A 24,192-nucleotide genomic window follows, 5' to 3' on the forward strand; every position below is an offset into this window, starting at 1 on the left:
GATGATGGAGCGGAGACAAACAGTTAAGACTTCCTTCTCGTTTCCACCAGCTCGTCTTGCTTCAAGAGCGGGTATGTGGTATGCAACTGGAGAACCTTTGGGTCTGGGAGTGCCTTCCTCCTCCAAGGGTGACTTCTCTGGTTTAGTGGACTCTGCTAGAAGGCATGCTCTCAACTCAGCCAAGGTCATGTGGTCGATGTCGGAGCTGGATCATCTCGTCAAAGGTATTTTTAGAGCCTTTGAGGTTTTTAGTTTCCTAGACTGGTTGCTTGGGACTCTCGCAAGGAAAACTGAACAGATGGAAGGATCTAGGGACCTTACCAGTATTATGTCCTGTATGGATAAGGCCCTCAGAGATGGGGCGAATGAGTTGGCTGCTCTGTTCTCAGCTGGGGTCCTAAAGAAGAGAGCTCTGCTTTGCTCTTTTGCTTCTAGGTCTGTTACCAATGCACAAAAGTCTGAGCTTCTTTACGCCCCCCTCTCTCAACATCTTTTTCCCGAGTCCCTGGTTAATGACATTACGCGTTCTCTGGCTCAAAAAGCCACCCAAGACCTATTATCTCGTTCTGCTCGTAAGCCCTTGGCAGCCCCTCCTTCTTCTTTGAAACGGGAGGAAAGGAGATTCCAGCAGCCCTTTCGGGGCAGGACTACTTCAAGACCAGATTTTAGAGGGAGAAGGCAAGATTCAGGACCAAGATCTACCAGGGGTTCTTTCAGACCTCGCTCCAGAAAATGAAGTTCGTCTCCTCCAGACAGTAGGCGCAAGACTGTCAGGTTTTTGGCAGTCTTGGAAGAGGAGAGGGGCGGACACCTGGTCCCTCTCAGTCATCAAGGAAGGATATAAGATCCCCTTTCTGAAAAAACCTCCTCTCGCAGATGCTCCGCTGGCCTTAGTAGCCCGGTACTCAGATCCGGGGAAACAGAAGGCCCTAGTAGACCTTGTCAACCAAATGCTAGACAAGGGGGCGGTAGAACCGGTTCGGGATCTATCCTCCCCAGGCTTTTACAATCGCCTGTTTCTGGTCCCCAAGAACTCGGGCGGATGGAGACCCGTCCTGGATGTCAGCGCTCTCAACGTATTTGTGGAGAAGACAAAGTTCTCCATGGAGACGACTCAGTCGGTGCTGGCGTCAGTACGTCCAGGGGACTGGATGGTGTCCCTCGACTTGCAGGACGCATATTTCCATGTCCCCATCCATCCGACTTCGAGGAAGTACCTGAGATTTGTAATGGAGGGCAAGTGCTTCCAATTCAGAGCTCTTTGCTTCGGTCTCAGCACGGCTCCTCAAGTCTTCACCAGGGTAATGGCGAATGTGTCAGGTTGGCTGCATCAGGAGGGGATAAGGATATCCTTCTATCTGGACGATTGGCTGATTCGTTCACGATCGAGGGAGAAATGTCTGGAGGATTTACGGAAGACTTTTATGATGGCTCAAGATCTAGGCCTGGTCATCAACAGGGAGAAGTCTCAGATCAGACCGAATCAGACTATTCTCTATTTGGGGATAGTTCTGAATTCAGTTCTTTTTCGGGCTTCTCCCTCAGGAAAGACAGACCAAGTGTCTCGTAAAAGTCAGAACTTTCCTGGACAAGAAGAGATGCACAGCGAAGGAGTGGATGAGTTTGCTGGGGACTCTATCCTCCCTCGAACAGTTTGTCTCTCTGGGGAGACTCCACCTAAGGCCTCTTCAGCACTTTCTTTCGAAGACATGGAACAGAAAGATGCAGGAAGACTCCTTTTCCTTCCCCATTCCAATAGAAGTCAAGACTCTTCTGAAGTGGTGGCTGGACCCAACCTTGTTAGGGGAAGGGATCTCCTTACACAAGAAGAACCCAGACCTAGTGTTGTTTTCAGACGCATCAGAGTCAGGCTGGGGGGCAACACTAGGAAGCAAGGAGGTCTCAGGCTATTGGGAAGGAATTCAGCTGGGATGGCACATCAACAACAAGGAGCTGATGGCCATTTTTCTGGGGCTAAAGGCCTTCAAGGACTTGGTGTCTGGGAAGATTGTGGAGGTCAACTCAGACAACACCACAGCTCTTGCTTACATCAGGAAGCAAGGAGGGACTCACTCTCTGTCTCTCTTCGAGACAGCAAGAGAGCTCCTCCTTTGGGCGAAGGAGAACAGGATAAACCTGCTGACGAGGTTTGTTCAGGGACAGAAGAATGTGAGGGCGGACATGCTCAGCAGGAAAGGGCAGGTCCTACCCACAGAATGGACCCTCAACCAACAGGTCTGTCAGAGTCTCTGGAGGCTGTGGGGGAGACCCCTCATCGATCTTTTTGCCTCCAACTTATCCAAGAGGATCCCCATCTATTGCTCCCTAGTTCCGGACAGAGAGGCAATAGCAGTAGACGCCTTTTTGATGGATTGGACGGGGATGGACACTTATGCTTTTCCCCCGTTCAAGATCATCAATCTGGTAGTCAGGAAATTCGCCCTCCTCGATTCGGGACGGATGATCCTGATAGCTCCGTTCTGGCCGATGAGGGAATGGTTCACGGAGGGGGTGGACTTGTTGATGGACTTTCCAAGAAGCCTCCCTGCAAGTCCAAATCTGCTCAGACAACCCCACTTCGAGAGATATCATCAAAACCCCCTCGCTCTCAATCTGACTGCCTTCAGACTATCGAGAAGCTCGTCAGATCGAGAGGCTTTTCAGCGCAAGCTGCGAAAGCTATCGCCAGAGCGAGGAGGGTCTCTTCGCAGAGGGTCTACCAGTCCAAGTGGGAGACTTTTAGGGCTTGGTGTAGGAAGCACAAGATTTCCTCATCCACTACCTCTGTGAGCCAGATTGCGGATTTCTTGTTGTACCTCAGACAGGACGCTAAGCTAGCTGTGTCCACTATCAAAGGGTACAAAAGTATGCTCTCTTCCGTCTGTCGGCATAGAGGCTTGGACTTGTCTCGCGATAAGGACTTACATGACCTCTTGAAGTCTTTTGAGACGACCAAGCAGACCCAGTTAAAGCCCCCTTCTTGGAACCTTGATGTGGTTCTTAAATTTCTGTGCACCAAGAGATTTGAGCCCATCTCACAGGCTCCCCTTAAGGAGGTTACCAAGAAGACCCTCTTTCTTTTGGCCTTAGCAACAGCTAAAAGAGTTAGTGAAGTCCATGCAATTGAAAAACAGGTAGGCTTCAATCTGAATGGGGCAGTTTGTGCCTTGAGATTAGACTTTCTCGCTAAGAAGGAGAACCCTTCTAAGCCCTGGCCGAGGACCTTTGAGGTTCCTAACTTGACCAACCTAGTGGGTCAAGAGCAAGAGAGGCTGCTCTGTCCAGTACGAGCCCTCAAGACCTACTTGTCTCGCACGAAAAGTGTGAGAGGCTCTTCTAGCTCCCTGTGGTGTTCTGTGAAAGATCCTCAAAAGCCCCTTTCCAAGAACGCTTTGTCCTTTTTCCTGAGGGAAGTGATAAGAGAAGCGCATCTCTTGTGTGAGGAGGAACACTTCGGACGTTTAAAAGTGCAAGCTCACGAAGTGAGGGCCATTGCGACCTCGCTTGCTTACCGCAAGAACATGTCGCTCCGTCAAATTATGGATGCGACATTCTGGAGGAGCAACTCTGTGTTCGCCTCTCATTACCTCAGAGAGGTGAGGGTGGATTATGAGAAATGTTATACCTTGGGACCATACGTAGCTACGGCTTCTGTATTAGGCAAAGGAGTTACTACCTCCCCTCAACCTTAGTTTTGTCTACTTGTACATAGGTTGGTGTATTTTTTATTGGTTGTCTGAGGACTTCGACTTGTGTACAGTCACCTTAGTCTAGTTAGATCATTTTTATCTACTTTGCAAATGTTAGGTGGTTGGTTTGGAAAAGTTGCGGTTTTTTATTTTGGGCAATAGGTAGTCCTGAAGTCTAGTCAGATTGTTGGTCTCACCCCGTTGACAGACTCGATTGAGTGTTTTCAGCACTGCAGGTCACATCCTGGCTGACACTCCTAAGGGAAAGCGACTCAAGAGGCAGGAACCATTGAAGTCAGCTACCTTAGCAGGTAAGGAATCAAGGTGTTTATTTATCCTACAACTTTTTTGGTTGTTTCCCCAACGATGTTACTGTCTATCACCCTCCTCCAAGTGTGTTAATCAGCTATGTATATATAACTGCCAGGTAAGTTCTATTCATAAAAATGGAGTTTTTATGATAAAACAAAGTTTTATGAATACTTACCTGGCAGTTATATATACATTCGAAGGCCCACCCACCTCCCCTCAGGAGACAGGTCGGGCATAGATGAACTGAAGAACAGAAAACGGGAATGATTCCTCCTACCACCCTTTAACGGGTGTTACCACCCAACCACCACAAGGCGGTTGCCTAGTTTTAGAAAAATTCTGCCGAAATAGAGATAATTAGCTATGTATATATAACTGCCAGGTAAGTATTCACAAAACTTTGTTTTATCATAAAAACTCCATATTACTTTTGAGAATATGATTTTGCTTATTCTGTACTGGGAGCTTCATGCTATTGTTCCTGACAGAACTAAGTTGAATGTATAGTAAATATGATAAATGCCTAAAATTCTATCCATGCTGGTCATCCATTAATCAAACATGGTGGTCTTTTTATAGTTGTGGGTTTCATTAACAATTTACACAGTTTGGTCTATCCTATATTAAACCTTTTTCATATAATTGAAAAGAATTGCTTATTTATAGAAGTACAGTAGTTAACTTGTAATGACTACCTATCTCCGTGGATCTTGCCTAAGTGTGCATGCAAGGGGAGGTTTAGTTGTTGATATAGAAGAATCCAGTTGAAAACTATTTGATCAATGCAGAGGTGAATATGTTGCATTCTCACCATGTGTAGAAATTCTGGGTGTAATCATAGGATTATGGGTAAAGAATTTACTTTTAGTTATAAGGAAGGATTTTTTTGTCATTACTATACCATTGATCTGGAAGAGTAAGGGACTATTCTTACAGTTATGATATTTTTTTTTCACAGCTGAAGTGATTTTTATCTTTCGTAGAAATTACTGTATTGTTCTTTTGAGTTTTTTTCTTGGACTCTAACATTACTTTTGTCTTTTCTTATCCTTTTTTTTTATTTTATTTTATTTTTTTTTATTCATGCATTTGGCCACTGTATTATGTACTATATAAGATCTGTAATTAGAGCATATGACATTTTGGCTTGGTCAATAAGAATTTTTTGTGAATGTATTTCATTTGGTGAGAGGTGCTTTCCTTTGAATTATTTTTTTGAGGGTGGAATCTTAATTTTTCAATATTAATCTTACCCGATGATCATGTAGCTGTCAACTCCGTTGCCCGACAGAAATCTACGGTCGGGATACGCCAGCGATCGCTATCCAGGTGGGGGTGTACTCAACAGCGCCATCTGTGGTCAGGTACTCAAGTACTTCTTGTCAACAAGAACTCAATTTTTCCTCTGTCGTGCCGCCGGCAAGACCTACTTGGATACGCTGTTGATTTTGGAGTCTTTTGTTCACGTTTTGGTGATGTATTTGCTCTAAAGTTTAGCCTTCGCTGTTCAGGAAGCTTTATCCTTAGCTTAGCAAGCTTTTGGTATTAATTTGATTTATTGGTTAACGAACTTTGCTTAATTTTGGAATTCCCCCTTGACTACTTCTAAATTCAAGATGTCTGACCATTCCCAAGTTCCTAAATACAGGCAGTGTAGTGTTAGGACTTGTACTAGGCGTCTTCCGAAGGCCTCTATAGATCCTCACACCGTATGTTCCAATTGTAGGGGTAAATCCTGTCAATTGGAAGATCGATGTGGGGAATGTGCTGGGCTTTCGGAATTCGATTTTAACGAATTCCTCAGATATGCACGTAGGTTAGAGAAGGAGAGAGATAGGAGGAGTTCTTCTCGCTCTGTGGATTTTTCCTCTCCCCATGCCCCTCAACCTTTTCCTTCCCCTGTGGTGGTGACTCCCGAACCTGCTACGAGTGCTCAGCCTGCAATGGCTGATATGTTGCGTGCCATTCAGGCTCTCGGTGATAAGGTGGAGTCGTTGGTTAGTGACCTCAATCAGCTCTTGGCAGATGTCAGAGAGCTGAAAGCGAAGAGTGCAGTGGGAAGTGTTAGTGCTAGTGATGTGCATAGTGTCAGTGTCAGTGTTGCGCATGAGGGTACATCTGTGCGTGCCAGTCGTCCTCCCAGTCCGGGACCTCTTGCAAGCTCCCAAGCCCAGGGGAGAAGCAATGTCGAAGGACCAAAGGGTTCGGCAGGCCTTGATCGGCGCACGGATGTATCCTCAGTGGTTGCGGACGTATCTGTTAAGGATCGTCCCATCCACATAGACGAATGAGCCCTTACATTCCTCGTCTGTGGAAGAAGTTTCCAGGAGGAAACGGTGGACCAAGGTCTCACGACCGCTCAAACGTAAGGTCCCTTCCGAGCTTGTCCAACGGCCCAGGTGTAGCCACTGGGTCAGTTCGGACTCGCCACAGTCATCTGATGACTGCACACCTCCCAAGAGAGGTAGAGTGGTCCCTCAACAGGCTACTGCTCCGTCTGTTGTTGCTCCAACCACAGTAGACCCTAAGTGGTCCATGCTGCAGACTATGCAGTCTCAGCTTGCGGCATTCATGCAGGAGTATCATGCCGAGAAGGTTAACACCTCTCCTGTTAGCCTACAACCCGCAGAGGTTGTGCGCTCAGCAGATACTGCGGCTGCCTGCTCCCACACCCCACCTGTGAGAGCTCCTCCACCGATGCGCAGTCCTCCCTGCCAGACGCATGTTCTTGCTGCACCATCTGCTAACATGCGTGAGCTGCCGCATCAGGAGTTGCCGGGTTCCAGCACTATGCGGCATTCTCCTCAGCCCATGCAGCATGCTCTGCAGACCTTACAGCATGCTCCGCATACCATGCAGCATGAGCCGCATACCTTACAGCATGCTCTGCATACCATACCGCATGCTCCTCAGCCCACCGCAGACCCTCCCTCACACCAGCCCTCTGCTTTTGTTGTTGCCAGCTCGCAGACTGTCCAGCAGAGGCATGATGTTGGATCCGCAGGTACGCATGCACCCGTTCTGCAGGATTCAGCCGGTCAGCTTGCTGCTCTGCCTTTGCCACTCACAACTCAACTTTCGGATGATGATGTATCGGATGATGAAGCTGCTCATCTGGATGAACCTCACTCTGATGTTGAAGGACACAAGTCTTCGCCACCCTCCTTAGACTTTCGCAAGGTCCTTGCTTTGTTCAGGGACTTGTATCCTGAACATTTTGTGTCTGCAACCCCTCGTTCTCCTCCCTCCGAGTTTGCTCTGGGCATGCAGTCTGCTGCGCCTGCCTTCACCAAGCTTGTTCTCGCCAGATCATCTAGGAGAGCTTTGAGGGTTATGGGGGACTGGTTGCATTCCAAGAAGCAACTGGGAAGGACCTCTTTTGTGTTTCCTCCTCCCAAGCTTGCTTCTAAGTCGAGCGTCTGGTATGCCACGGGAGAGGAACCTGGCTTGGGGGTTCCTGCCTCTGCCCAGGCCGACTTCTCAAGTCTGGTTGACTCTCCCCGCAGGTTGGCTATGAGACGTTCGAAGATCTGCTGGTCCTTTTCAGATCTAGATCATCTGTTGAAGGGAGTCTTTCGTGCCTTCGAGATATTCAACTTCCTCGATTGGTGTTTGGGAGCCTTAAGCAGGAAGACTTCCCCTTCTGATAAGGACTCGGCCATGCTGATCATGTCTAGCATGGACAAGGCAATTCGGGATGGGTCTGGTGAACTTGCGGCTTCATATGTATCAGGAGTCCTCAAGAAGAGAGAACATCTTTGCTCCTTCTTATCTGCTGGTATCACTCCTTGCCAGAAGTCAGAGTTGTTGTTTGCTCCTCTCTCCAAGTGTCTGTTTCCGGAGGAGTTGATTAAGGGGATGGCTGCCTCACTTATCCAGAAGGATACTCATGATCTGATGGCTTCTTCTGCACGTAAGGCTAAAACCTTACCTTCCGTGCCTAGACCCTTCCGCCCTGCAGCAGTTGATACACCTGCTTCTAGGTTCATCCCGCCCTTTCGTGGCAGAACCTCCAGCAGAGGAGGTACCCGTGCAGACAGTCACCGTGGCAAGTCCAAGAAGGGTTCCAAGTCCGCAAAAGGCAAGTTTTGACTGCCTTCCTCTCCAGACAGCAGTAGGAGCCAGACTCAAGACCTTCTGGCAAGCTTGGGAGAGCAGAGGTGCAGACGCTCAGTCTGTGAAGTGGCTAAGGGAGGGATACAGAATTCCGTTCTGCCGCAATCCCCCTCTAGCTACATCTCCCATCAACCTCTCTCCCAACTACAAGGAGAAGGACAAGAGGCTAGCGTTGCAACAAGAGGTGTCGCTCTTGCTACAAAAGGAAGCAGTGGTCATAGTCCGGGATCATCAATCCCCGGGCTTTTACAACCGTCTCTTCCTGGTAGCCAAGAAGACAGGAGGTTGGAGACCGGTGCTGGACGTCAGTGCTCTCAATGCTTTTGTCACCAAGCAGACGTTCACGATGGAGACGACGAAGTCGGTCCTAGCAGCGGTCAGGCAGGAGGACTGGATGGTCTCGTTAGACCTGAAAGACGCATACTTTCACGTCCCCATCCATCCAGACTCCCAACCTTTCCTGAGATTCGTCTTTGGAAAGGTTGTGTACCAGTTCCAAGCCCTGTGCTTTGGCCTAAGCACGGCACCTCTTGTGTTTACCAGACTGATGAGGAATATTGCGAAATTCCTTCACTTGGCAGACATCAGAGCCTCCCTCTATTTAGACGACTGGCTTTTAAGAGCTCCCACAAGTCGTCGCTGTCTGGAGAATCTCAGATGGACTATGGATCTGACCAAGGAACTGGGCCTCCTGGTCAATTTAGAGAAGTCCCAGCTCGTCCCATCCCAGACCATTGTCTACCTGGGTATGGAGATTCAGAGTCGAGCTTTTCGGGCTTTTCCGTCGGCCCCAAGGATCAACCAAGCCCTAGAATGCATCCAGAGCATGCTGAGAAGGAACCGATGCTCAGTCAGGCAGTGGATGAGTCTAACAGGGACACTTTCATCGCTGGCCCTGTTCATCGAGTTAGGGAGACTCCACCTCCGCCCCCTTCAGTATCATCTAGCTGCTCACTGGATAAAGGACATGACGCTAGAGACGGTCTCAGTTCCTGTTTCCGAAGAGATGAGGTCTACTCTAACGTGGTGGAAGAACAGCATTCTTCTCAAGGAAGGTCTACCTTTGGCTGTTCAGACCCCCGACCACCGTCTCTTCTCGGACGCATCAGACACGGGCTGGGGTGCGACATTGGACGGACAGGAATGCTCGGGAACATGGAATCAGGAGCAAAGGACACTTCACATCAATTGCAAGGAGTTGTTGGCGGTTCATCTGGCCTTGATAAACTTCAAGTCCCTCCAGCTAAACAAGGTGGTGGAGGTGAACTCCGACAACACCACAGCCTTGGCTTACATCTCCAAGCAGGGAGGGACTCATTCGAGGAAGTTGTTCGAGATCGCAAGGGACCTCCTCATCTGGTCAAAAGATCGAAAGCTCACGCTGGTAACGAGGTTCATTCAGGGCGATATGAATGTCATGGCAGATCGCCTCAGCCGGAAGGGTCAGGTCATCCCCACAGAGTGGACCCTTCACAAGAATGTTTGCAGCAGACTTTGGGCCCTGTGGGGTCAGCCAACCATAGATCTGTTCGCTACCTCGATGACCAAGAGGCTCCCGTTGTATTGTTCTCCGATTCCAGACCCAGCAGCAGTTCACGTGGATGCTTTTCTGCTGGATTGGTCCCATCTCGACCTGTATGCATTCCCGCCGTTCAAGATTGTCAACAGGGTACTTCAGAAGTTCGCCTCTCACAAAGGGACACGGCTGACGTTGGTTGCTCCCCTCTGGCCCGCGAGAGAATGGTTCACAGAGGTACTGCAATGGCTGGTCGACGTTCCCAGGACTCTTCCTCTAAGAGTGGACCTTCTACGTCAACCTCACGTAAAGAAGGTACACCCAAACCTCCACGCTCTTCGTCTGACTGCCTTCAGACTATCGAAAGACTCTCAAGAGCTAGAGGCTTTTCGAAGGAGGCAGCCAGAGCGATTGCCAGAGCAAGGAGGACATCCACTCTCAGAGTCTATCAGTCTAAATGGGAAGTCTTCCGAAGCTGGTGCAAGGCCAATGCAGTTTCCTCAACCAGTACCACTGTAACCCAGATTGCTGACTTCCTGTTACATCTAAGGAACGCAAGATCCCTTTCAGCTCCTACGATCAAGGGTTACAGAAGTATGTTGGCAGCGGTTTTCCGCCACAGAGGCTTGGATCTTTCCACCAACAAAGATCTACAGGACCTCCTTAGGTCTTTTGAGACCTCAAAGGAACGTCGGTTGTCCACTCCAGGCTGGAATCTAGACGTGGTCCTAAGGTTCCTTATGTCATCAAGATTTGAACCTCTCCAATCAGCCTCTTTTAAGGACCTCACATTAAAAACTCTTTTCCTCGTGTGCTTGGCAACAGCTAAAAGAGTAAGTGAGATCCACGCCTTCAGCAGGAACATAGGTTTCACATCTGAAACGGCTACATGTTCCTTGCAGCTCGGTTTTTTGGCTAAAAACGAGCTTCCTTCACGTCCTTGGCCTAAGTCGTTCGAGATCCCAAGCCTGTCCAACTTGGTGGGGAAAGAACTGGAGAGAGTACTTTGCCCAGTTAGAGCTCTTAGGTACTATCTAAGAAGGTCAAAACCTTTACGAGGACAATCAGAAGCCTTATGGTGTGCTATCAAGAAGCCTTGTCTACCAATGTCTAAGAACTCAGTTTCTTACTACATCAGGCTTCTGATTAGAGAAGCACATTCTCATCTGAAGGAAGAAGACCTTGCTTTGCTGAAGGTAAGGACACATGAAGTGAGAGCTGTGGCTACTTCAGTGGCCTTCAAACAGAACCGTTCTCTGCAGAGTGTTATGGATGCAACCTATTGGAGAAGCAAGTCAGTGTTCGCATCATTCTATCTCAAAGATGTCCAGTCTCTTTACGAGAACTGCTACACCCTGGGACCATTCGTAGCAGCGAGTGCAGTAGTAGGTGAGGGCTCAGCCACTACATTCCCATAATCCCATAACCTTTTTAACCTTTCTCTTGAATACTTTTTATTGTTGTTTTTGGGTTGTACGGTCGGCTAAGAAGCCTTCCGCATCCTTGTTGATTTGGCGGGTGGTCAATTCTTTCTTGAGAAGCGCCTAGGTTAGAGGTTGTGATGAGGTCCTTTAGTATGGGTTGCAGCCCTTTATACTTCAGCACCTAAGAGTCGTTCAGCATCCTAAGAGGACCGCTACGCTCAGTAAGGAAGACGTACTTAATAAAGGCAGAGTAATGGTTCAAGTCGACTTCCTTACCAGGTACTTATTTATTTTATGTTATTTTTGAATAACTAATAAAATGAAATACGGGATACTTAGCTTCTTTGTTAACATGTATGCTGGTCTCCACCCACCACCCTGGGTGTGAATCAGCTACATGATCATCGGGTAAGATTAATATTGAAAAATGTTATTTTCATTAGTAAAATAAATGTTCGAATATACTTACCCGATGATCATGAATTAAAGAACCCGCCCTTCCTCCCCATAGAGAACCAGTGGACCGAGGAGAAAATTGAGTTCTTGTTGACAAGAAGTACTTGAGTACCTGACCACAGATGGCGCTGTTGAGTACACCCCCACCTGGATAGCGATCGCTGGCGTATCCCGACCGTAGATTTCTGTCGGGCAACGGAGTTGACAGCTACATGATCATCGGGTAAGTATATTCAAAAATTTATTTTACTAATGAAAATAACATTTTCTTTTTCTACACAGTAGATACTGTAATTTAACAAGACACATTATAGGAAGTATAGTACTGCAAATTCTTGTTTTGTATTGAACAAGAAGGTGTGAATGGCAACAGGCAATTTTATCTCGAGTATTGATTGTGTTTTGCATGATGGAGCATGGCTTGATATACAATACTTTACAGGGAACAAGATTTTATTATGCTTTTGTCTCCGATTGCTTAGCTTTTACATTACCTTGAAATTTTTCTCTTTGGCTTAACTTCTCACAATTGATGTTATCATGATCTCTCTTGTAGAGGTAACTTTAATCAATATGTTCATGTGAATGCTTTGCAAAATATGTTTATAGTTAGTGTTCAAGAAAACTCACTTTTGTAGAGACTAGAAAAATATAATGAGGAAATCAAAAGAAGTGGCAGGAAATGGATTATTATAATGATATTGGGGAAGTGATACAAGGAACAATACATGATAAAAGGCAATTGATGAGAAAAAGAGAGCTTATAAGCTTCAACTGAGGAAATGCAAGAAAGATGACCGAGATCTCTACAGGGTGAAAGAGGGGAAAGTAAATGGAAGGTGGCCAAGATATAGAAATGGAATTGATGGAAATTAAATCCATCTCATTACAGTGGAGAGAGAACGAGAGAATAAGCTGGATAGCAAAAGGGCCAAGGAAACTTTGAAAAGTATTGAAAGAGAAATTAAAGAGGAGAAAATTTGAAAAAGATAAGATACTTTAATGATTCAGTAGTGTACATGAAGTTGTCTAATGGCTGTTGATGGTGTTTTAGATTAACTGACTATTACTTAAATGAAGCCTGTAGATGTAGTAGGATATTGAATGGCAGTGTTTGTATAGACCTCTGTACAATGCGTAACTAACCAAAAGGAAACATGGGAGTGAATATTAACTGGATGATTATTTCATAGTAGTGGTACCTATTGAGAGTCTAACATTTTGAAAGGTTGAAATAGAATTTGGAAAGATGAAAAGTAGAAAAATTCCTGGATTTTCAGGAATTCGGTAGGAAGCAGTTTGGTAATTAGCAGCTGGAGATCCATTCATTAATGAATTGATCAGATTATAGAATTACAGTATAGGAAATACTTACAAAAGAAGTTGCTAGTAAAAAAACATAGTAGTTATATAGAGAGAAAAATTGTTTTATAGTACATCACAGTACAAATTACGGAAGACTGAAATTGTGTGACAGCTATGAAAATATTGGAGCAAGTGTTAGTGGAGAGGATAAAGAAACTTTAGATTATATGTTGGTTAGCTTTGTTCCAGAAAGTTTAACATCAGTGGCAGCCACAGGAAGAATAACATGAAAAAAGAATGAGGTCTTATCGCATAAATTTCCAATGTCCATCAAAGAATGCTTCACTTTTTGTCATAGTAAAGTATGAAGCTACAAAGATTTACTTATAGGGAGGCCCATAGGAGCGGTCACATGTAGATGATATGATGTTATCGTTGATAGCAGAATCAGATAGAGGTTGTAGGAGTTTTAGTAAAATGAAAGATTGGAATGGAGAGGTTACTGTAATTGGCATATGCAAAGCAAAACTTTTAGTTACTGGAGAAATACAAGGGAAAGCTAACATTGGGGAAATAAACCGTGAAATCTTTTAAACCAGATCGGACTTAGTGCAGTGAGTGAATAAAACATAAATCAATTGAGAGTTCATTCATGTCCATCCCCAAAAAGCTTATAGAAATGTTAATAATGATGATTATTCTTCTAAAGTTTTGACAAAGTACAATTACACTGTATAACTTGAATAGCAATGCTGACTGCAGTTGTTCAGTCCTTCACTATATTTATCCTAGATAGCTATCACAATGCCATTGTATTTATCCAACTTGTATTCAATTTTCATACAATAGGGGGCTTGGTACACGTCTCAAGGCTGATTTTCATCTTTCATGCTATTTATATTGCGTACAGTATTTTACATGGTAAGCTAATGGCCATCTTATTCATTATAGTATGGTTAGTGGTACCATGGGCAAGATCTTTGCAAGAGTAACGTTTCTACCATCACTCGTCTTCACGGTTGCCATGGAGAAAATGACCACCAGGCGGTGGTATGATCCCATTGACAACCGTGTGATCTTGGGCGCTCTTCCCTTCAGAAGCATGACAAAACAGGTATAGTTTATCAAGTTCTTATTTTTTTTTTATTAAGACATCTTAATAAAGTGTTGTATACAAGTGTTGTCTTTCCTTGTGAATAGATACTGTAGTCTGCAGAAATAACACCTTGTTTTACTCTTGTATTGCTCATTATTTATTCTATGAATTACAATTCATTATTTTGATTTCATTAATTTTTTTCAGTTAGTTGAGAAGGAAGGTGTTCGTGGAGTGATTTCAATGAATGAAGACTATGAATTGAAGTTCCTGTCAAATATGAAAGAGGTAAGTTAGCCTGGATTCAGTAATTTACATTTCTGTAATGTTAAATAATGAATTCTGTTTGTGTTCATTTGCCAGTGAAATTGGGCTAAAGTTCCTGTTAAATGTTATTTGTTCCGTAACCGAAATACAAACCACGCTATTTACATTGGGTTTGCCTTTTAGCGTAGCTGAAATGGCGAGCCATTAGAATTTAACGAGGGTGTATTACCCCCACGCTAGTTAGCGGGGGGGGGGGGTGGTAGCTAGCTACCCCTCCCCCCTCACACACCGGTGAACTGCTTCACTTTCACTTATGGCTCGGACATGGACAGACGTCTCTGTCTTTGTCCTCGCTTGGCAGCCATTGTTGTTTTGTCTTTACTTAATCACTTACTTTTCTTTTACTCAATATATATGTAAACATTTTTTCGTGTTTATGTATATATTTGAGTATAGGAATCAGTAAGTTTCCTTTTCAGAGGTTGTGCTTGTGTGTGTAGTGTACGATATCTCCGTGGAGCCCTCGGCAGTTAGGCCACCATGGTGTAATTTCATGGGTCGCGATCGAGTTTGACTTCGGTCTTTCTCTCTCTCTCTCTTTGAGGTCGTTCACCCTTCTACTAGGTTACTTTTACTACGTCTGAGTAGCTTCCTTCCCGTAAGGGTGGGGTTGCTACGCCGTATGTTTTGTCTCAATTAGTTTATGAATCTAATTGTATTTGTTGATTTTTCAGCTTTGTAGAACGATTCCTTTCGGGGTTTTCGTTCTTTCTTTAGTGTTCATTCATTTTTAAATTACATAATTACATAGTTACATAATGTAAGTGGATGTGAGAGCACGTGCCTATTGTGTAATTCTTGTGTTCCTTTCCCTCGGGATTCCTCTTCGGAGCCTTCCCGGGGGAATGAATGTTAACTAATGATTTTTGTTTTTATTTTTCACAGTTACCGATCTAGTTCGTTTCTGTAATGTGACAACGGAGTGAGCTGTCTTGTTGAGGCCTGGGGATTCGGCTGTTGCTGCCTCCCCTATAGATCGTCAGGGGCTTGTCTCCTTCTCCTGGAAGTACTCCCGTGACGATTGACAGCTCTCCAGTTCATTTTAGAACACTCGGTAGCTTTCCTTCCGAGGGAAGTTTTCCGGTCCAGGCTTGAGTTTTTTCACCTTTGGGGGGTTCTTCTCTTGCCTTTTTTTCGTGCGACTATGCTCTTGGTGCTGAGCGGTCGCACCTGCAGTTACGCTCAAGGGGCTGGGCAACTGCAGGAGCCCCTCTTCGGAGGATTGCTCTTTTTAGGTCACTGGCTGACCCGTCTCTTCTACGAAGTGTTTCTCTTTCGTTCGCGAGAGAGTACACTCATAGAGACTCCTCTTCGGAGGACTCTTCTGCAGTTGTTGCTGTTGGTCGCCTTCGCCGTAAGGCTCACCATCCGCTACGTCGTAAGGGCCTCCCATCTCCCTATAAGGGTGCTAAGAGGCGCCCTTTTTGAATCTCCGTATGCAGCCTGCAACTCCTTCTTATTGACCTTCCGCCCCTGGTGCAGATGGACAGCAGTCTGACCTCGTCTTTCGACGGGCAACGGTCTTTCGACGGACAATGGTCTTTCGACGGACAACAGTCTTCCGACGGACAACGGTCTTCCGACGGACATTGGTCTTCCGACGGACATTGGTCTTTCGACGGACAACGGTCCCTTCGGGGCAAAGGGTTGCCTCCCACGGGGGTGCTTCCCTTGCGTATCAGGGTTCCCCTGCGCGCCCTTCTGCAGTGTTCTCTCCTGCTCAGTGTTAGTGCACAGGCGCTCTCCTGCTCAGTGTTAGCGCACAGGCGCTCTCCTGCTCATCAGCGTTTTCCGGATCGCCAGCGCTCTCCTGTTCGCCAGCGCTCTCCTGTTCGCCAGCGCTCTCCTGTTCGTCAGCGCTCTCCTGATGATCGTCGCTGCTGTTCCTGTTGGTTCCTGTTATGCGCCCACGTTCGCCCGCGCAATCTAGAACTTCGGTTCAGGTCTTGGACAAGGACTCTTCTTCTACGCACAGGATTCCACGCGTTGCCTTCTGCTCGCGAGCGATCACCAGCTCGCCAGCGACCACAGACGCGTCAATGTTCGCCTGCTCGTCAGCGATCTCCTGCGCGTCAACGATCGCCATTGATCTGCCACGCGTGTCAGGTCCCCTGGACACCATCAGTAGCGGTCTAGCCCTCGGTCTGCTGTGGACCACGATCTCCGGCAGCTGAGTCTTGCCGTAGATCTTCCTACTGCTCACCAGCGCTCACCTTTACTTCTGTCCATCTGTGCGCCAGCTTTCTTCAATCGCCAGCGCACATTTGCACGCCCTTTCCTGCCACGCACCAATGCGCGCCAACGGTTTTTCCTGACCGTCCAGGATCACCTGATTAACAGCTTGCTTCAGCGCTCACCTTCCTGATGCACCTGCGCGCCTTCTGTTTAGCGCGATGCGCGCTAACCATCCCTAGTCTCTTACGCGTTAGCGATCGCCTACGCGCCCGCGCAATTCTCGCCTGCGCGCTAGCGTTTTGTTAACGCACCACCGCTCGCCAACGCGCCGTTGCTTGCCAACACGCCATTGCTTGCCAACGCGCCGTCGCTTGCCAACGCGCCATCGCTTGCCAACGCGCCATCGCTTGCCAACGCGCCATCGCTTGCCAACGCGCCATCGCTTGCCAACGCGCCTTCACTCGCCTACGGGCCATCGCTCGCCAAGACGCGCCATCGCTCGTCAACGCGCCATCGGCCGCCTACGCGCCATCGGTCTCCCGACCGCCTGCGCTCACCCGCGCGCCCACGTGCCTGCGCGACCACACGCCCACGTGCCCGCGCACATGCGCTCCAATGTTCGCCCGCGCGCGGACCAACGGTATTCCGTTGTGCGACCCAACGGTGTTCCGTCGCGCGAACCGACGGTGTTCCATCACGCGAACCGACGGTGTTCCATCGCGCGAACCGACGGTGTTCCATCGCGCGAACGTCGGCTCGATTCCTGCAGTATCCATTGTGAACTTTCGGATTCCGACCACCAGCTCTCGCCCTTCCTACCACGCTCGCCCTCCTTCTGCGCTCCCTCGCGCACTTTCGTCTGCGCTCCTGCGTGCCCGCGCATGGGTGCTTCCACGTTCGGCCACGCACAAACCATTGATTTACCATCGCGCGAGCGCCAGGGCGATTGCGACCGCGATTCCCGTCGGGGTTTCGCAACATGGCCAGACTGGCGAGTCTTCTGGAGCGTATTTCCAGAACACGGTCTTCACCCCGTAAACGCAGAGCATGGCACATGCAAGAGCAGGAAGAATCTTCAGGGAGGTCTGAGCAACATTCTTCTTTCCAGAACCTGGGTTAGCCCTTCCTCGTCATTCCCTGGAAGGGTCTTGCCAGGGAGCTTTCCGTTCGAGATTTCTCCGTCGGGCAAGGGGTGTCTGGTTTACCCCCTCCTCTTCTCCATCTCGTGGAAGGGGCTTACCAGGTCCTTTCCCTCCTCGGTTGCGACCCGAGGTTTTGTACAAGGAAGCTCCAGGAAGATCATGGGTACTTTCCGCCTCTCGGGCTCAAGCACCTTGGCGTTTCGTCGCCAAGTTTCTAACTTGCGGGTAAGCTCGAGGTTGGACCATCTAGACGCAGTGACCGAGGGCTTCCTTTCGAGTGTCTCCTCCGTGGATGTCGACAAGCTCAGACACTCTTCCATCCTTGGGAAGAGCTTGTTTGTGCCCAAGGACAGGGACATGGACAGCGGTTGTGCGGAGGAAGTCGACTTCCGTTTTCACTCCTCCAAGGCGCTTTCTTCCAGACCCTGCAGGCCTCCAGCGCCTCTTCTTTCAGCCTTGTCGGCCTGAGTTATCGGACCGGCTACAGCAGATAAGACAAGGTGTCCAATAGCAGTCCCCTCCTGTCAGGGACAGGTAGCACGGGAAGCTCTCCTGGGGAGGCATAATCCTAGAGGGAGCGGCAGAGTTCACAAACTCTAGGATTGGCAACCCCCCCTTGCAGGTCTCACGCTGGGAGGATGCCTAAGGTTACTCATCCGGATAACAGCTTCCTGATGCCGATTCCTGCACGATCTCCGTGATCAGCCAAGGATATCGCGCCTCGCTCTTAAATTCAGTATCACTGAACCTCTATGCCATGGGGCTGGCAAGAGTTTTGCCCGTTTGGGCAGAATGATCCATGCCTTAGGAGAAGGTCCTCCATAGGATCGTCGACGGCTTCACCCCCCGGCTTCTTCAGTCGATCCTTTCTCGTAGGAAAGCATCTGAGACGGGAATTCCGTAGTTGACCTCTCAGCTCTGTTCAAGTTTGTCGAACAAACTTCGTCCAGAGTGGAACAGCAGAATCGATCAGACTGGTAACGAGGCGGCGGGACTCCTTAGGCCCTGGATCGGAAGGATGGGTACTTCCAGTTTCCATTCCATCCATCTTCCAGGAAGCTCTTGGAATTCAGCCTAGACTTAAGATGCGGTGTGGCGATCCTGCCGTGGCATCGCAGGTTTTTCCCCAAAGAACTCTCCCTGCTTTCCTCATGGCCGCTCAGGAACAGGCTTCCACCTCCTTTGCCTTTTGGAGGTCTGGTCAACTCCGGTAGGCTCGGGTTCGACCTTCTTCAACGCCGGGACAAGCTTCCGGGTCCTTACCATGAGTGAGGGATCATGGTAATTTGCTAGGAGCCTTCTCTACTTCTGCCTCAACATCTGGGGTATCTAGCCATGATATTGAGCCAACGGCCTTACCACGTTGGAAACACCGCTTCTCGTTCGATCAGCGAAGTTAAGCAACGTTGGGCTGGTCAGTACTTGGATGGGTGACCGCCTGGGTACGCCAGATGCTGTTGCCTCCTTCTCCGAGCCTTCCCTTCAGTTGACTGTGGCAAGGCTGAGGAGAGTCGCAGTACCTGTTCTCAGTCAAGCAGAGCTTTCAGCCCTACCTTGGAACGTTTCCTGGGTCTCTTTTCCTCATTGACCCGTCTAAAGTCCCGAACGGTCGCCTCAGGATAAGTTCCCTGTGGGGCGGCCCAAGTTCCGGTGGTATCAAAGCAACGATTAACCGGACTTTCTGGCCCCTAGGGGACCAGCGGAACGTTTAGACCTGCAACGGGTTTATGGAACCTCTTCTCGTCCTTTCCCCACATTTTGATGCTGTTCTCGGACTCGTCAAAGAAAAGGGGGGGGGGGCGCATGTTCTGGTTCAGACCTATGGTCAGGACCTGAAGGATACCTCCCCATCATTCAGGCAGGCTTAGGGGCCGTAGTCTGGCCCCTCTACAGATCCTACAGTTCCTGCCAAGTCGCTCCGTGCGCGACAACTTCATGGTACTGGCGTATTCCAACCAGCAAAGGACGCATTTTCATACCTTCGCATCTTGCAGTAGAGATACTAGGATGATCCGAGGTCCTCTCTATACCACTATCGGCTCGCTCACTCCGGGCAGAGGAATGTTCTCTCCGACTATCTGGGCAGAGCCTCGCAGATAAAGGGTACCTGGGGGTCTTTGGCCTTTAGTAGCCGGCAAGTCCTGGCCTGGGGGACCTGATCGCGACAGCCTGGAACTTCAAGCTTCCGCTGTTCTTCCCCCCAGTCTCAGACCCCAAGACTCTTTGGCAAGATGCTTTCTGGAGATGGTGGGACAACATCGACGCCTGCGTCTTGCCACCATTGTTGTCTGTTGAGAATGGGTCTCAACAAGACCAGGTTGTCTGTCAACCTTTCAATGGCCCTGAGAGCTCCACTGTGACTATACGCGGAACGGTTTCCGGACCCTCTGCTTCCCCTGACGGAATCCCGGGAGAGCTTCTCCCACGGCACAGGCTACTCTAAGAACCACACTACAACATCTTTCACGAGCCGTGGCATTGCTTCGGCTTCACGCCTGGAGACACTACGCCGCCGCCTCAAGAAGAGACAACCCGCTACAGTCGCGAAGCGGAGGTCGCATCACCTGCGATAGTCATCTGCAGGGATCTACCAGGCAAAGTGGAGAGTCTTCTGTGGTTGGTGTCGTGGGAGAGATACCTCTTCCCTTGAGGCCTCTTCTCCAGCAATAACGGACTTATTGCTTTTCGGCGGGAGGAAACTCCTTTCCGCTCTCGGCAATGAAGCCTGTCGCTCAGCCTTTCTCTGGCCTTCAGGCTGAAAGGAAGAGACTTTTTCCTTCCCGCTGGACCTTTCTTCACTCATGCGAAGCTGCGAACGTCCCTGCCCCCAGTCGGAGTGAAACCTCCTCCATGGAGCATGGTTCGGACTTTTAGTCCCTTAAGAGATCTTCTCAAGAACCATTACGTCAGGCCCCTGATCGTATTCCGTCTTGGGGGACGGTGCTCCTGCTCACTCTGGCCTCGGCCAGTGTGTAAGCAATCTTCTTGGTCTCGTACGACTCCGCCCTTCCTAAGGAATAGGGGAAGGCAACATTCAGGTTCGCTCCTGAGTTGTTAGCTAGACTCAGAATCTTGGGGTCCCGGCCCTTCGATCCAGCTCCTTCAAGATTTCGAGGCACCATTCTGTATCAGATGACCCAAACCTTCTCCTTCCTGCCAGTAAAGGAATCGAGGGGTTATCTTTGGGAACAGCTGCAGTTTGTCCTCACGTGCAGCCGGGTTGGGAGCACAGGAAGGACACAGGGGAGAGTCTCCAGTATTCCTCTTCAGCTTGGTCTCAAGGACATTCATCTCGACCTGAATCCAGACCCTCCTCCGTCACGTCGCCCTACAGCAAGATGTCGGGTACATCGCAACGTCCCTCGCCTTCGAGTAGTATTACTCTGTGACGCAGGTGCTACAAGCTGGAGTCTGGAAGCTTCTAATGACCTTCGCAGCCCGCTTCCTGCAGGACGTGACCCACAGGAGTATCGATACGTTTCTATCGCTCTGTGGTGGCTACACAACAGCTGGTCTAACCTCAGGCTCCTTTTTGGACAGGTAGCAGAAGGTTGAGGGCATTGTTATCAGGTTTTAGTCTGCATGAACGAAAGAAGTTTGTCTGGCCTTACTTCTTTCTTCATCGTCCCCTCTACTGGGGAAGCAGCATCCTGGTCTCTGCAAAGCTGACCTCAAACCTCTGCAGGTAAACCATGCTTCCTTGTGTTCCGAGTATTGAGTCAATACTGTCGCGTCCCCCATACCCTGACGAGGTGGTATTGGGAACGTCCTAACCCAGAGTTCCTTCTGGAACTCTAGGTCAACTGCCTAGGACGGGTCACAGAACAGTTTGAAAGTGTTGATGATGCCATAGACCTACTGAATGGAACTCTTCATACAGCAGGAGTCAATTCAATTCCCAAAACAACAGGGTTATTCAAACGACGACCAGTCCCGTGGTGGTCTTCAGAACTAACTGCACTCCACAGAGCCACAAGAAGATCTCTAACACGATTGCGTAGACGCAGAACTGATGAGAATTTAACTATGTACAAGAAATGTAGAGCACAGTTCCGTCGTGCCATGAAAGAAGCAAGGCGCCAGTCATGGATGTCTTTTGTTTCCTCCATTAACAGTAGAACACCACCATCTTCTGTGTGGAGGAAAGTAAAAAAGATAGCTGGCAAATTCACCCCCAACCCACCACCAGTGTTGAAGGTGAATGGCCAGTATGTAACTGAAGCAAGTGAAGTTAGCAATGCCCTGGCTAATCATTTTTTAAATGTATCCAGCAAGTGTGAAGGAGCCCCTGGTCACCAGTATAGGAGCACTGAAGAAAAGAAAATTTTAAATTTTGCAACAAGAAGGGAAGAGTCGTATAATTCTCCTTTCACTGAAAGAGAATTTGATTCCGCACTTGCTCATTGCAACGATACAGCCCCTGGACCCGATGGAATTCCATATGCAATGATTAAACATGTACATTTTAATACAAAGCTATTTATTTTAAGCATTATTAATAGAATATGGCATGATCATAGTTACCCAAGTGTTTGGGAACTAGCCATTATTTTAGCCTTTTTAAAACCCGGTAAAGACAAGTTTTTAGCAGCAAACTATCGTCCTATTGCATTGACATCTTGTTTATGTAAAATCATGGAGAAGATGGTCAATGCAAGGCTGATATGGTACCTTGAAAAGAAAGGTATTTTATCACCGATTCAATGTGGATTCCGAAAAATGCACTCAACGACTGATGTGTTGATACGACTTGAGTCTTCTATTTGTGAAGCCTTTGCTTCCAAACAGCACCATGTTACAGTATTTTTTTACCTTGAAAAGGCTTATGATACCACATGGAGATATGGTATTCTTAAAACCATTCATGAATTGGGATTGAGAGGAGAGCTGCCACTATTTATTCAGGCATTTCTTTCACGTAGAGTTTTTCAAGTGAGAGTGGGGGAAACTCTATCAGAGAGTAAGTGCCAGGAAGAAGGAGTTCCTCAGGGTAGTGTGCTGAGTGTAACCCTTTTTGCACTAGCAATTAATGGGATATCCTCAGCCATTCCCCAGGATGTTCTCTCAACATTATTTGTGGATGATTTCTCAATATCATTTGCTGGCACTAGAATGGCAATGGTTGAGAGAAAAATCCAACTCTCTATTGATAAAATTATCCAGTGGGCTGACATGAATGGATTTAAGTTCTCGACAAGTAAAACTACCATTGTCCATTTTTGTCGTATCCGGGGAGTACATCCAGACCCGGATATATACATTAAAGGTCAACGGATACCATGTGTATCGGAAACCAAATTTTTAGGTTTGATATTTGACTGTAGACTTACATGGGTTTCTCACCTAAAAGCGCTAAAAGCTAAATGTGTTGAAGCTCTGAATATCTTAAAAGTATTATCCCATATATCATGGGGGGCAGACCGCAATACTATTTTAAAATTATACAAGGCCTTGATTTTTTTCCAAAATTAGTTATGGTTGTGAGGTATATTCTTCAGCCACCCCAAGCCGGTTAGAAATATTAGACTCGATACATCATGCAGGTATTAGATTGTCTACTGGAGCTTTTAAAACCTCGCCTATCCCAAGTCTCCTTGTTGATGCTGGAGAGTTACCTCTAGACCTTTACCGAATGTCTTCCATTCTTCGGTATTGGTTTAGATTGCAAAGACTCCCTAACTCTCTAGCCTTTCAGACTGCAAGCCTTGTAAGACACGCATCATACTTTGAGTTGCACCCAAAATCTCCTCAACCTTATGGCTTTCGGGTGAAACTATCATTAAATAGTCTGGATATAATTAGAAATAAGGTACTTCCATTTAAGGTATCATCAACGCCTCCATGGAAGTTACCAGAGATATCTTTTTGTAAATATTTTATTGGAGATAAGAAGAATATGTCAGACCTAGAAGCCAGGTCTCTTTTTAATGAACATGTTAAAGAACATAGAGGATCAACTTTTATCTATACTGATGGCTCCAAATCTGATGCTGGCGTTGGATTTGGGAGTACATAGTACTGTAATGGTTTTAATTGTAGAGGTGCACTTCCTCTGACCGCTTCCATATTTTCTGCCGAACTGTATGGCATATTAACCGCTATTGAGAAAATAGCGTTGGAGAAGGAGGGTAATTTTACAATTTTTAGTGATGCAAGGAGTGTCCTTCAAGCTATGGAAGTTTTTAATTCTAATAACCCTCTAGTTTTAAAGATTTTAGAATGGCTCTTCCTTATTGGACGGAGAGGTATAACAGTTCAATTTTGTTGGGTTCCAGCACATGTAGGTGTGTCCGGGAATGAGAAGACAGATTCACTGGCTAAGGAGGCTGCATCCGAGTTGCTGCCAAGAAGGTATCCCATTCCCTGTAATGATTTCTTACCTGACATCAAGAAATTGGTTTGCAATAAATGGCAACAGCAATTGGATAGTCAAGATGGCAATAAAATGAGGGAAGTAACAAATGACATATATCCTTGGAGGTATAATATGATGCCCCGAAAATGGGAGACGTCTCTTTGTCGTCTCCGTATTGGTCACACTCGGTTGACACATGAGTTTCTGCTGAAGGGCCAACACCAACCGTATTGTGACAATTGTTTAGTACCTCTAACAGTAAGGCATTTGTTGACCGAA

The 24,192-nt window shown here is 47.5% G+C and overlaps 1 protein-coding gene and 1 pseudogene across 3 annotated transcripts in view; both read left to right on the forward strand.

Annotated features, from left to right (window-relative positions):
* Positions 1-24,192, forward strand: part of PTPMT1 (protein tyrosine phosphatase, mitochondrial 1) — a 57,629-nt gene that overhangs the window by 23,465 nt on the left and 9,972 nt on the right. For all 3 annotated transcript variants that reach the window (XM_068381534.1, XM_068381533.1, XM_068381532.1), the window contains exons 2-3: positions 13,770-13,932; positions 14,122-14,202. In XM_068381534.1, coding sequence (XP_068237635.1) covers positions 13,771-13,932; positions 14,122-14,202 — 243 coding nt within the window. In that variant the 5' untranslated portion in view covers position 13,770. The remainder of the gene's footprint in view (positions 1-13,769; positions 13,933-14,121; positions 14,203-24,192) is intronic.
* Positions 18,904-19,021, forward strand: LOC137648936 (5S ribosomal RNA; annotated as a pseudogene).

The sequence above is a fragment of the Palaemon carinicauda genome, chromosome 10 (genome assembly GCF_036898095.1).
Source record: "Palaemon carinicauda isolate YSFRI2023 chromosome 10, ASM3689809v2, whole genome shotgun sequence".
Classification (NCBI taxonomy): domain Eukaryota; kingdom Metazoa; phylum Arthropoda; class Malacostraca; order Decapoda; family Palaemonidae; genus Palaemon; species Palaemon carinicauda.